The following is a 12747-nucleotide window of genomic DNA, read 5'->3' on the forward strand; positions in this document are numbered from 1 at the left end:
TCGGTCCTACATCGTGGACACTGGAGACAGCACTGTGCAGCGCAATCGGACCCATCTTGTTCCTTTTCCGAAGTCTGAGAGATGAGGTGAGACAACGAGGCATCTACGTATACAGATGCAGAGACAGACGTAGACGAGGCGTCTCTGGACAGAAATTTTCTGGGAGAATCCCACGCGACCTGTGTGGACACCTCTTCACACCATCACACCAGGAGTGGATGCTGTGTAATTACGCCCAAGAGACCCTCCTATGTTTGAGGGGAGATGCTGTAGGTAGTAGCCTAGCCACTGCATGCATGTGGATAGGCCGAGAACGTGCCTGACTGTGCGATCGCGTGAGGCACGGTGTCCGTGTCGCGCGAGCTCGTTCTGGGCCTGTGCCAGTGTTCGCCTGCCCGGGCAATAAACTGGTCGCTGGTCTTGCTTTCTTCAACTCAACAACCTCAATAATGTTGGGCCACGAAATTCTCCATCGAGCGTTCTAGGGTCCAGCAAACTATGCAGCTGCAAATTTGTTATAAATGTTTAAATGTCCTGGTACCGATATATTTTACTTTCTGCTGGATGCAGCAGTAGTCAATGCTTTCCTTCAAATGAAAGCAGTCAGTGAAATGAGCTACTTGCGCTCGCCCTCGGTCGTCAGCTGATAAACAGCCACACAATCAAAAGGTTTAGCAATCGGCTATGTCGAGTCAACAAGAACGGTGCCGAAAATGGCAAGAAAATGTTAGGGGTTGCGAAAGAAGTCCAATTCCTGGGATATGGGCATCACCCTCAGAAGGTCATGAAAAGGAGGTGGTGTGAACGGTGCTCGACTGCCAAGAAAGAAGTGCGCACCAACCTTCTGTGGTTTGTGTGCAATGTACCGCTCTGTTCAACGTGCTTTGGGCCTTTCCATAACGGCCAAAACTGACGTGGGAGCACCGGAGAAGCATTAGGAGAAATGTGTCCCACTTTTTGAATTTTCATTTCGTGTCATTGGAACAAATGTGTCCCACTTTTTTCAATAAAACATTCGTTGTTCCGCAGGGAGATTTATTCCAAACTGTTTTTGTTGGCCTCCTTAAGTGAAATAATACAACCTATATCTTGGTTTTTTCTCAAAGAAATAGTATATCCTGCCCTACAAAGGGTTAAGGCATTTTGATGCCAATGTAGATATGTATATGCTGCACATATTGCTAAGCTATGTGAAATTCGTGTATTTTATTCTATTGTGGTTAATTGTGCTGGCATTGCTTCGTCTGGCATGGTCCAGCAAGCAAAGTAAACTTTGTTTATATGTTCTGCTATGTGCAAACTCTGACGAAAGCGACAAGCAAATCCCACTGGTTGTCAAGAAAAGTGCCCGACTTAGGTGTTTTCAAAGTGACACACAACGCCTGTGAAATATGTGGCAAACCAGGAAGCATGGATAACACGGGGCATGTCTAATGACCGCTCTAGCAGAAAATTTGGACTCCGTTATGTTCTTGTGCTTCTTTAAGTTTGTGCATGCCTGTATGCAAATGCTTGCAATGTCATACAGTTACACCATAAGCAGAATTGCATTCCACAACTGGCCAGCCTTGCACCTCTTGTGTTTTGATACATCTCTTTTTTGAGCAGGCAGTCAGTTCAGAGCACAAGCAGATCTGTGTGTCTTCGGAGCACGGAGAAATTGTCGCCATGTGAGGAGCGAAACTTCTTCTGGATGGAAGTTAATGTCATATTTTAAATTTTGGTATAAACAAGCAGATTCAAAGCTTTAGCTATATTCTCAGTGGGGACGTGTAACTTCACATCACTCACTGAGGGCCTCGTTAGTTTCTACGCAATACCCCTCACTAGGATCAACACATAGGTTTCTTGGACAAAACTGCTTCCAGCGTATGGACTTCAAAACCAACAACATCCGCTTACCACAAAAGTGGTTTTCCTGGGGAGTGCCCCTCCATTCTTATGTAAAGGAAACTACACTTACCAGTACAACCAGTGAAAAGATTCCACACTTGATGGCTGGGTACAAAAGCAGGCCTCGACACTTGACCTTTTGACCTTGCAGTTCTGAAAGCCAGGACACAGAGGGCTCTTCATCAGGAACAGGAAGGAATGAAAGTGACAGTCTATCATGATTCCTAAGTGCAACTGAAAACTTGCAAAATCGCAGGAAAGCTAATAGGAGGGTTTCTTCCAACCAAAGACCCTTGTTCCCAAACCACGTTTTCACTTTTTCACTTCCATGTCTGCTGACTGAAGGGGTTAGGGCAAGGGGAGACGAGTCAGTTGCTCGCCATTGTATCCTTTTATGAAAAGGTGAGGGGGGCCACCCCCTGCTCTGCATAGACCTGAAGCCCCCACAATCACCACCAGCTTTCAAGATCAAGTGTAAAGGGAAGTTGTCGAAAGGTTACAATGATGCATTCCCTTGGCGAGTTTCAACAACTTCCCCCTCATACAAATAAAGGGACATCTCCGCCCTCCCTTTTCGAACAAGAATGCGAGATTGCCATCTGCAAACGAGGGCTTTTGGTTAGAAAATTGTAGAGGGTGCTCGTTATTCTGCAAGCTGTCAATTTAAAATTAAATGTACGGTAAACGTGTAAAACTGAATTTAGCTCCGGATTTTCACTCCTTTCCTTTCCCTCTATGTTTAACCGATCTGCTGCCCAGTCCATCCTGCCCTCTCTTCATTTTATGCCTATCGATGCTGCTATGTGCCAAGGGAAGAAAGGTGATCTTGGCAAGCATAGTCTGAAGAGGTACAATTATGTTTTGCTAACAGTCAAGCAAATTACAACCCATGTATTTATCATTAAAGTAAGAAACTCAATACATAGCTTCCATGACCGAGTGGCTAGCATACTACCGTCCTGCTGCTTAGCTGGGGACCTGGGTTGCATTCATTCACCAGCAAATCTGGGAGATTTGCAATGGCACAAAAAGTGTCATTACAGAAAGAAGAATATAATTGTTTCATGAACACAAGGCAACCATCCTAGGGTGTGCAGTCAAATCTTGCAGCCACACTCAATGCACACAAAGCAGACAAGCAGTAGTGAACAAACTATTCTAAAAACAAGAAAATTTGTTGTGCCATAAGTTGTTGCGCACTGCAAATACAGTTACACCAACTGCACTGTCACCTCTGTTAGTAATCTAGAATTGGAAGCCTTTTTTGAGATAAAGACGTTCAAAGTAGCCAGAAAAATGTTCCCTGGGCAGACTTGACAAATTTTATTAAAGAATATGTACCTTCCAGACATACAAAAATAACTGAGTACAAATAAAAACATGGATATAATTACTCAAAAAATTTTCGGGCACCTAACATCAATATATTCAAGCGAAAGCTTTACTGGCCTAGTAAAGCCAAGGTGGAGGTGTGGCAGCCACGTGACATACCACTCACTCGCTGCCGCAGTGCCGACCCCTTGCCCTTGGCAGCAGTGGCCACATGACTAATCATGTGACTCGTTGTTTGCCGAGAAAAGGAGCTGGCGCCGCTCTCGCGGCATTCGCATTGCAGTTCTCGCAATGGACTGAGCGAGTCTAGGGTGTCTACCAAATTGACGTTTCAAAATTCCCTGAGTGCATTTGTAAAATTCCCTGAGTGACACAGTACTTTGGTTTATGCGAAAACAAGCTGACACAAAGCCGCCTGATGGTATCAGTCTCCAGTAAGCATGTTAAAAAATAAAAACAGCAATTTAATCCTATTTGAATAGTAAGGAGCAGTGTTTATTTCATTTAAAAAAAAGGGAGGAGATTAGCAAAACGCATAACAAATCGAGTATCTTCAAAAAAATGCTAAAACAAACTGCGAATCGAATGGAATATTTTCAAATACGAACTAAAATGAAGATGCATGCGGAAACAAATATTTTCAAATATGAGATATTTCTATCTACTGATAGTAGCCGCAATGGTGTGGGACCTGAACTTTAGCGTCAAAAGTGCGATTCTCTCTCAGCAAGTCTATTCAGACGAACTGCAGGTTATACAAACCTTCGTTTGTAGAAGTGAAAGAGCGACAGACCTCAAAGTGACACTGGAAAGCCAACCTCAAGTTTGTGCACAACGCTTCAGTGTCGTTTCACTGCTTTACAGAGTTTATTTTCGTTTGGATGAGGGACACTTGCATCCCGGCGTCAGCCAACACTTAGTTTTTTAAGCTCAAGCTCTTTCACAGAAGCGGCAGCACGCTTCCTTTTCCGTTCCTTCCTCAGTGCATTGGCCCTTTCTGCTCTGTTCCAATGCGATTGCCACTAAGGAACTGCAGTTTAGGGCTCATGTCCACGAGATGTAATGCAGACACACCCCGTCAAGCTAGCGCACTTCTTAAAATTTTCACCATTCTGTTCAGTGCTTCTAGAGATGCACGAGAAAACACACTGCCAGCACATATGAAATGCTTTTTCCTTGAAGCCAGCATTTGTGCTCGTGATATCCATTTCCACAGGAACAAAAACGAATAAATGTAACATTCGTGCATATAGATGCAACCTGCCAGACGATGAGTGTTGTTGGACCAGCACCTGGTTGGACACACATTGCTCGGTTTTTGTGATTGAAGCGTTTGAATAATTCAGCACAAATGGTTTCTGTTACATGCATATACGAGAAGGGTATAATTTTGTACCGTAGACAGTAGAAAATGTGCGTGGGATCTTAAATTTGTTCTTATGCTTCTCCCAGGTTGCTGTGCCATAAAAAATGTCAATGTCGCTGTGCTAGCGGGAACAATGTGACGAGCTGACGCAAAGCGAATTGCAAGGCAATGGTAGTTGTTAAGGCTAAGAAGGCGAACCAAAGCACCGAAAAGAATGACAGATCCCTTTGCTGAGCCTCTTTCTCTGTGTGCAATCACAAGCTGAGCCACCTAGCATGACCATGATTACCCAGCTGAAAGCGCCGATGCACTGCGCTTTTAGCAGTGAAGGCACGCTTCAGCAAGTACTTAACTCAGGGCTTTCTGCGACCTGAAACCAGTGTACCAGTATGAAAGCAGACTGCATGTTGAAGAGAACACTACACAGGGTGACTTCCTAGTAATTTATTAAACCCGATGAAGAGTACCATGTACTACATCCATTATGTGCAGCTACAAAAACACCCCCGCACCGTTGTCAGCCTGCTGAAAAAGCTGCAAGAGAAGCTTCTGAAATACTCAATTTGCATCTTGAACAAACAGCGCGAACAAAGACGAGCACAAAAGACAAGAAGGCGAACGACACGGCGCCGTGTCGTTCGCCTTCTTGTCTTTTGTGCTCGTCTTTGTTCGCGCTGTTTGTTCAAGATGCTTAACCAACTAGCCCGCCAAAACGTGTTAACTCAATTTGCAGTTTGAAAATCAGCTGGTTTCAACCTGGTCCCCACTCACGACAGGTAGCTCTGACATAAGCCCCATATCCTCGCATTGTTAGACCTGAGAAAATCTCCCTTGTTAAGAATTAATTTGGTGTTACTTAGGGGCTTGGAGTGAGAAGCTGGTTTAGACAAAGCAACATACTTGGAAGGCTGCCCAGAGGAGCCCTACAGCTACACATTCCTGAAAAAGTGACTGTGTGGGGGCACAAGGAGCACTCACCCACTTCCAATGTCACTGCAGCTACAGAATTGATGTGTCTTTTAAATGAGAACTGCTATAAAAGTCATTCAATGAAATGTGTGCAGGGTCTTACGTGAAGGACATATAGAAATGTAATGCCAATGCAGTGCAGGCAATAAGGCGTGTATTGCAGTTCCTTGGATTCATTTCAATCTACCGAGGTTGTCTGATGTGTTTTAAAATGATGTGCTGACTGGAGTTTCTGCACTTAGTCTACATCAGAAATGCATCTCTTCTGACCAAAAATCAAGCCTTTAACCTGGTTTGTGAGGCAGGAAAGCTACTGCTGCATCACCACAGGACATTTGTTGATTCTCCTGTCACCCATGACCACGTCGCTAGCTTTTCAAGCTGCAAAGAATACGATCTTTTCAATTTTTTTGTAACCGTGGAGGAGGAGGAAAAACTTTATTAATTAGAATGGGAATTGGAAGATTTCAGTTTGTGACATCAATGAAGCAAACATATCAAATGAATATATGCCAGTAAAGACAAGCATACAACAGAAAAAGTAGCAAGGAAAACTCTGAACTTTATATTGGTGTTGTGGCTTCCAGACTTGTACATAATGTACTACAAGTAATTGATTACTTGAAATAAATTACAATTTATTCAAATTCTTTAATGCATTGATTGCTCTTTGTAAAGTGACAGCAATCCAATTATTTGTTTCTGTAAAGATGAAGAGTAATCTGCATTTTTTTTTTGTACACAGCAGTATAACTTTGAGAACGAGAACTCAGTGGCAAACACTGGTGTAGCACGGAATTCCCCCGCATTAGAAGGACAATGATCGAGCTATAGAAAAGCTAGAAGCTACATGAGAGAAGATTTCAGCACATGCAAGCACGTGATGCGCGCTTACGTTTCACCACGACACCACAACAGAATGTCATTTTTAGTGAGCTTGGACTCACTAAAGCTTGGGCTTAGTCTGGTAGTCTGGTGTTGTTTATAAGATTCCTCTCAAGTGTAGACATTCGTACATAGGCCAAATGTATTAGAGTGCACAAAAATAATCTTCGCACATGCAAAGATTGCCGGCCCATCTTTGTCAAAACAGCTATCTTGTTTCGCCAATCATAGCATCACCAAGGGACACAATGGAGACATTTTATATCTGCTCTGGTACGAAATGTGTAACCAAGCTGTCACTCACGCTCCCGCAGAAAGAGACTATCTCCAGAGATTTTAACACCCATGGTTTTGTGAGCTTGTACTGATACAAGAGCGGTGCGTTTCCTGTTGCCGTAAGTTTTCATTCACTTTCCTAATAAACCGGTCGCGAGAATGAAGCAAGTCCTGTCTTCCTGTGTCATCGAGTTTGCGCCTACTTATCTTCAGCAACCTCCATCTCGTGCAGTTTTCTGTTTTGCTGAAGCAGAGAACTGGTTCGCTTCTGGGGCAGAAAAGGAAAAAATGACATAGCCAACCTTCACATAACTATTTTTTATTGATGTAGGCCACAACTCATAAAAAATGAAGGGTGGCTAGCGTTCCGTGTAGACAGAACAGCCTCCTAAAGTTCTGTCCTAAGGCAGCATTTACTGGCACTGCAGTTACGGCCACACCAGACCCTCCTTTCCCCTTAGGACTGATCCTCAGTGCTGAATGTCCTTTCAGGTCTTGATCAGGCCAGCACCAGAACATAGCATCGCAAGATATACTATGTACATTGCTGCATAGTTTTGTTTTCATACTTATTGCACCTCAAGCGGCAAGTTCTGGCTTATTTCGTTGTCACACAAATGGCAGTTACCGTTCTTTCTGGACGTAGTTCCCAGAGCAGTTATACTTTTTTTCAGAATGCCTAAGATTCCATTCAGGTGGGACAATATAACACCCATGGAGCTCTGTCTCTATGAACGGCATCACAAAATGCACCAATATCTGTTGCTGAGTGGTTTCTGCTTTGCAGTTTTTTCTGTTGTCATAGGGGACTTAATTTAGTAACAGTCATTGTTCCATGTGGATGTAACTGAGAGCGGTTTATATTACGCCTAGACGGAACAACAGCATCAGCTATTGTACCGTCTGGCCGGAACTATAGGCATAGAAAAGAAAGAAACATGGTCAAATTATATTTCCGAATCATTTGAAATGCTCGAAGGTGAAAGTGCTAGTGGTAAGCTGCACTTGAACTGCTTAACCGGTGGTGAACAACTTGGTAAAACTAGTGCAGCCAAATAGAACCCACCTGAAGAAATAAACGTTCGGCTAGCGGCAGCAGCGGGCCACGTCGGCGAAATTTGAATGCCTTTAGAAGCACACAATAATCTGTACGGTGCATTCCCTACTGAACGAAAGTATTTGCGGTGACTGAAAGGTAAACATTTTTATACCCCTGTCACACTAGCAAATTTAATGCCATTCGTTTCGAATGGCATTCGCACCTAATGTGATTAATCTGCTGCTACACGGGAACATTTAATGTCATTAGGTTCGAATGACATTCGCTATCGAATGAGTTCACGAAACTCATTCGCATTCGATGTCGAACCGAATGTGTACTCTGGACACCATACGCGCAGCAGAAACATGCGACGCGAAAAAATAGTGCGTACTGTCAAAGTTAGAAATTCTATTTATTTAGCTCTGCAAAAAAATGTTAATTTTGGTGCGAACTTCTTCACACTTGTAGCTGTCGTGGATAGCTATTACTCTCGGTCCCAGCAGCAGCCGACCGTGAAGAAGGGCCTTTCCCGCGACCGCCGATCATTTTGGGTTGCGTGTTTCTTGCTGGTTGGCGTTACATGTTCGTTTAGCTCGGAAGTACTTAAAGATGTCATTGAGCACTTCACCTTTCAGAAGTCATTTCCACGCTTCACGCGCCGCCGTGTCAGCCATTTTGTTTGTTTACAATTTTCGGATTTGTGATGACTTTGTACTTGGCTTGGCTTTTGATGGCTGAAGTGCCGCAGAATGACCAGAAATAATATTTTAAGATTTTAAGCTTTTCACCCGCTTTTAAAACACTACACAACAATTTGTAACATATTTTATGCGCGTTGACATGTTTGCATTGTACTATTTTTTTTTCACTGATCGTCACTGCCATCATTTTCGAATGACAGTATATTTTACCGTGTAGCACCGAAAGAGACCGAATGACATTCAAGGCATCGAATGACATTATAAATTTGCTAGTGTGACAGCGGTTATAAACCTGCCCTGGGAACAGCAGCCTTCAAAAAGCAAGAGTGAGAAAACACCACTACTAAAACAAAAAAAAAGCATTGCGCGAAAACTGTGAACATACAGCACAGATATTTCTACACAAATGTTAACGAAAACCATTCTCTAACCTGGGAGGAAACGAAACCTCCGAATTGTCCGAACTACATAGTCCGAACATTGGTCCGAATTTAGCCAAGTTTTGCACCAGCAGTTTTGGAAAAGTTAATTTTTCCAAATTAAGCATAAAAAGTAGCACCTAATCTAACAAATTAGATGTGAAAATTATTGAAATATTTTTAAAAAGTTCGCAAAGTATTGTCGCCTTGTATCCAAACAAAAAGGCTCAAAGTCGAACGAATCCAAACCAGCACGAACGCTCGATCTCAGTACAAAAGTAGTGGAAGTTGATTTTTTTCTGCCTATTTTTCTGAGGCATTCAAAATAGTTATTGAAGCTAACAGTGCTGGCGCATTCTACTCACGGTGAAGTTAAGACCAGTGACGATCTTCGCAGCCAAATCAAGGATATCAAGGGGAAGATTCACGCTTTGAGTCATGGCAACAAGCATCAAGGAACCGAAGCCCAAGCACGTCGTGCAACGTAGGCCCGATGTGCCCCACACAGCGAACCGTTCGAGTCTGAATTTCGTCAGCGCAAGAGGCACCGGCAATGAAGCACAGCCCTTTGATTCGGTCGACATGTGAGCGTCATCGCCGGAACGCAGAACTGCTCTCAGAAGTCGCGAGTCGCAGCTCATACATCACCTCAGGCGCGCTCGTCTGGCCAGCGCCTCCTCTATACTCCCTGTGCCTAGCCATAGCCTCCTCTATTTTTCTATGGCCTAGCCGTCGCGCGCCGGCTCCGCCGCCGCTCGCGGCTGCCACATGGCGGCGCTGTGTGAGTAGAATACTGCAGTAAGGGGGCAAATCAGCAATTATCGGTTAAGAAAAAGGTTAAAGGAACAGAGAGAGCTTTGTGGAAAACAGGGATGCTGACGAAATCGGCACTGGAAACATACCGGACTTTTAAACAGGAAATTGTCAAAGAAAATATCTATGATAATTGTAGGGGAAGTTCTTTGTTGTTTGAGGCCAGGACTGGAGTTTTGCGGACTAAGACGTATAGAGTCAGGTACCAGGAGATAGACACTTTGTGCATTGCGTGCGGAGAGGAGGAAGAAACAGCTGAACACTTGATACTTTTCTGTAAAGGGCTTCACCCTACAGTGGAAGGCAGCGGGGCTGACTTACCCAAGGCATTGGGGTTTAGGGATAGTGAAGGGAAAGTGGATTTTAAGAGGTTAGAAGTAACGAAGCGAAGGTTATCTGATTGGTGGCTAAAAGCAAGACAGGAGTAAAATTTCACAAGACATGGCTAGGTGGCTTGAGCCACCGCCCGATGTAAAGGGTTCAGCCGTATCCATCCATCCATCCATACTGGCGCGTCGGGTACCTCCGCTCACCTCGAGAATACGAGAAGCTGGGCTGGCGCTGATCGGCCGCGCGCAGTACGATTCTTGCTTTCGCGTTTGCATGCGCCCCGACGCGGTGGCTCAGTGGTTAGGGCGCTCGACTACTGATCCGGAGCTCCCGGGTTCGAACCCGACCGCGGCGGCTGCGTTTTTATGGAGGAAAAACGCCAAGGCGCCCGTGTACTGTGCGATGTCAGTGCACGTTAAAGATCCCCAGGTGGTCGAAATTATTCCGGAGCCCTCCACTACGGACCTATTTGTTCCTCTCTTCTTTCACTCCCTCCTTTATCCCTTCCCTTACGGCGCGGTTCAGGTGTCCAACGATATATGAGACAGATACTGCGCCATTTCCTTTCCACCAAAAACCAATTATTATTGCATGCGTGTTTAATTGCATTCATGCTTTCCTGAGGCTTTTTCAAGTTCGTATTCCGCATGCAATCTGTCCCTATGTATTTAGAAGCGCTAAAAAGAAAAACATGTGGGCATACCCGTGAATTTCTCAGAGATGAAACTTATCAGGCGATTCTGATTACTATATGTATACCTATTGCACAGTGGCGTGTGCCAGATATCTGCTGACAGAAAAGCTCTTTTTCGTCCCCACCCGAAAATTCAACAGCAATACAATTTAATCCCTGTTTGGCAGTTTGCGAATGTCATCCGTGTGTAACGACATGTTGGATGTTCGGGCTGCACTGTTAAGTCTCGGAAAGCTACTGAAGACCATGATCGCTGCGTCTAATTCAGCAGCCAATATTGCCCACAAAGAATGTGCTTCAATGTCAAGGCTCATACCCGCTGATCTCTCTTCTGCGCAACCAACTTCTACTTCAGCTCCAAAGCCTCCCCTGACGTCGACTGTGCAAGCAGCGCCGAGACTGTTGAGAGAAAGATTGATGCTTCAGAGGCTTACTACCACAATTTTGCCAAAGCGCCTGCCATCGCTTCAGAACTCGGCTACCGCTTATGTGGGCGGTTACATTGCACGAGTTGTCGGCGACCATAGCTTTTGCTGACTGCGCCCTGAAGGAAGATCAGACCTTGCAAAATCCTCTCACCACATTAGTGGTGGAGCACGCTGTCCCAGCTCTTTGTGCTTCAAAGTTGCTAAGTGCAAGAGCGATGGCAGCAACGAGCAGCTCATGAGCGGGTTCCTTTCCTGAGGTCGCTCCTCTGCAACTACGCATTCAATGAACAAGCATGACGTAGTTAAACGTATTGCAAAAAAGCCCCTTTCGCGAAAGTACGCGAAAATGTGAGAGTGGCATACGCTTTACTGCCATGTGGGAGTTGGACTCCACAATAAATGCTTTTTTTTTTCAGTTGGAGTAAGTTTTGAGTCACAATTACGCACCGATATTGAATACATGACAATACAATACAGTTCTATATCTTTTTTTTATTCGACGCGTACCGCTCAAGTTGAGCGCCAACACTGCGACTCGAGAAACAGTGCTGCAGGAAGTGCGCGGCCGATCAAATTATAAAACCACATGGCAGAGCTCCACATTTTCTGGCGCCAGCTGTGGCTTCGGTGGCGATAATGGTAACTCTCAAAAACTTTACGAAGGAAACGCGGGATCAGGTATCGCTTTGGAACAATAAAACTTGTTGCTGGGCTAGTTGGTGACAAATGCTTTGGAAGCAGTCTAAAGGCTTTACGTGCTACTTAGCGTATGCCCTTCCGGCTTGCGTCGTCTGTTACATGAGTAAACAGCACGCCACAGAGCTTTTTCAGCGCCCAAGCTTTCAGTATTAGCTGCTGCCAAACACTGACTGCTTTCAAATAACGACCCTCAGACAAGTGAACTTAAAGGTGACAGAACAATTTTTCACGAATTGGATTCAAGCAGGCACGCGCTGTCATATCGGCGCAGCAGACGACACGCGAGCTCATTGCACAGCAATAGCCGCAAACGACACGACTGAAATGGGCCGGTTACCCTTAGCGACAAGTGCTTCCGGGCTCCCTTTTAAAAAAAGTTTTGATTGTACTTGAAACAAGATGAACGCAATAGAAAAGTAAACGACAGAACAGCTGCGAACGGTCTGTGTTTCTATGAGCGACGGTGATGCGACGGGCGTCCTACTCCGGTGGCGGCGCGTGGCGGCGAAAGGCCGTACTAGCCCCGAGACCACCGCAATGCAGGCTGGTAATTGTGAGCGAGGTTACAGTGGCGAGGTTGCTGGCAGCTGGGCAGAATCCGGCGCAGGAGTGGTACGGCTTGGACGCTGCGGAATAGTAGGTAAAAAAGAAACGCTTTTTGGAGTGCTAGTAATACTTTTGTTGCATATTTGCGCCGCGCAAGTGATCTTTACATCGCCGTACAACTTTTTTGTGGTTATGCAGCCGATGCCACGAGCGCGAAGCGAGTATTTTCGCACGTGAGCGCACGAGAAGCGCGCACATGTGCCAGTGGTTCGCGCTCGCAGCTTGCGTTGCATAGCAACACCGTTATCAGCGTTTTATACGCTGCAGCTATGCTGCAGAAGGCACGAGCGCGAC

The 12747-nt window shown here is 45.0% G+C and overlaps 2 protein-coding genes across 16 annotated transcripts in view; one reads left to right on the forward strand and one right to left on the reverse strand.

Annotated features, from left to right (window-relative positions):
• Positions 1-9560, reverse strand: part of LOC144121766 (uncharacterized) — a 45692-nt gene extending 36132 nt beyond the window's left edge. For 3 of the 7 annotated variants that reach the window (XM_077655147.1, XM_077655144.1, XM_077655141.1), the window contains exons 1-2: positions 9249-9560; positions 1964-2046 (exon numbers count right to left, since the gene is read on the reverse strand). Coding sequence is in view for 1 of the 7 variants with exons in the window: in XM_077655141.1 (XP_077511267.1) it covers positions 1964-2046; positions 9249-9524 (359 nt within the window). In the remaining 6 variants the exon portion in view is untranslated. Of the gene's footprint in view, positions 1-1963; positions 2047-7787; positions 8107-8391; positions 8472-9248 lie in introns of those variants that run through there. The other 4 variants (XM_077655148.1, XM_077655145.1, XM_077655146.1 and 1 more) reach the window with 2 other exon arrangements.
• Positions 9561-12422: 2862 nt separating this feature from the next.
• LOC144121767 (uncharacterized) overlaps positions 12423-12747 on the forward strand; it is a 38482-nt gene continuing 38157 nt past the window's right edge. For 4 of the 9 annotated variants that reach the window (XM_077655156.1, XM_077655157.1, XM_077655150.1 and 1 more), the window contains exon 1: positions 12423-12483. The gene's annotated coding sequence lies outside the window, so the exon portion shown is untranslated. Of the gene's footprint in view, positions 12488-12747 lie in introns of all 9 variants that reach the window. The other 5 variants (XM_077655159.1, XM_077655153.1, XM_077655155.1 and 2 more) reach the window with 3 other exon arrangements.

This window comes from Amblyomma americanum, chromosome 2 (assembly GCF_052857255.1).
Source record: "Amblyomma americanum isolate KBUSLIRL-KWMA chromosome 2, ASM5285725v1, whole genome shotgun sequence".
In the NCBI taxonomy this organism is placed as follows: Eukaryota; Metazoa; Arthropoda; class Arachnida; order Ixodida; family Ixodidae; genus Amblyomma; species Amblyomma americanum.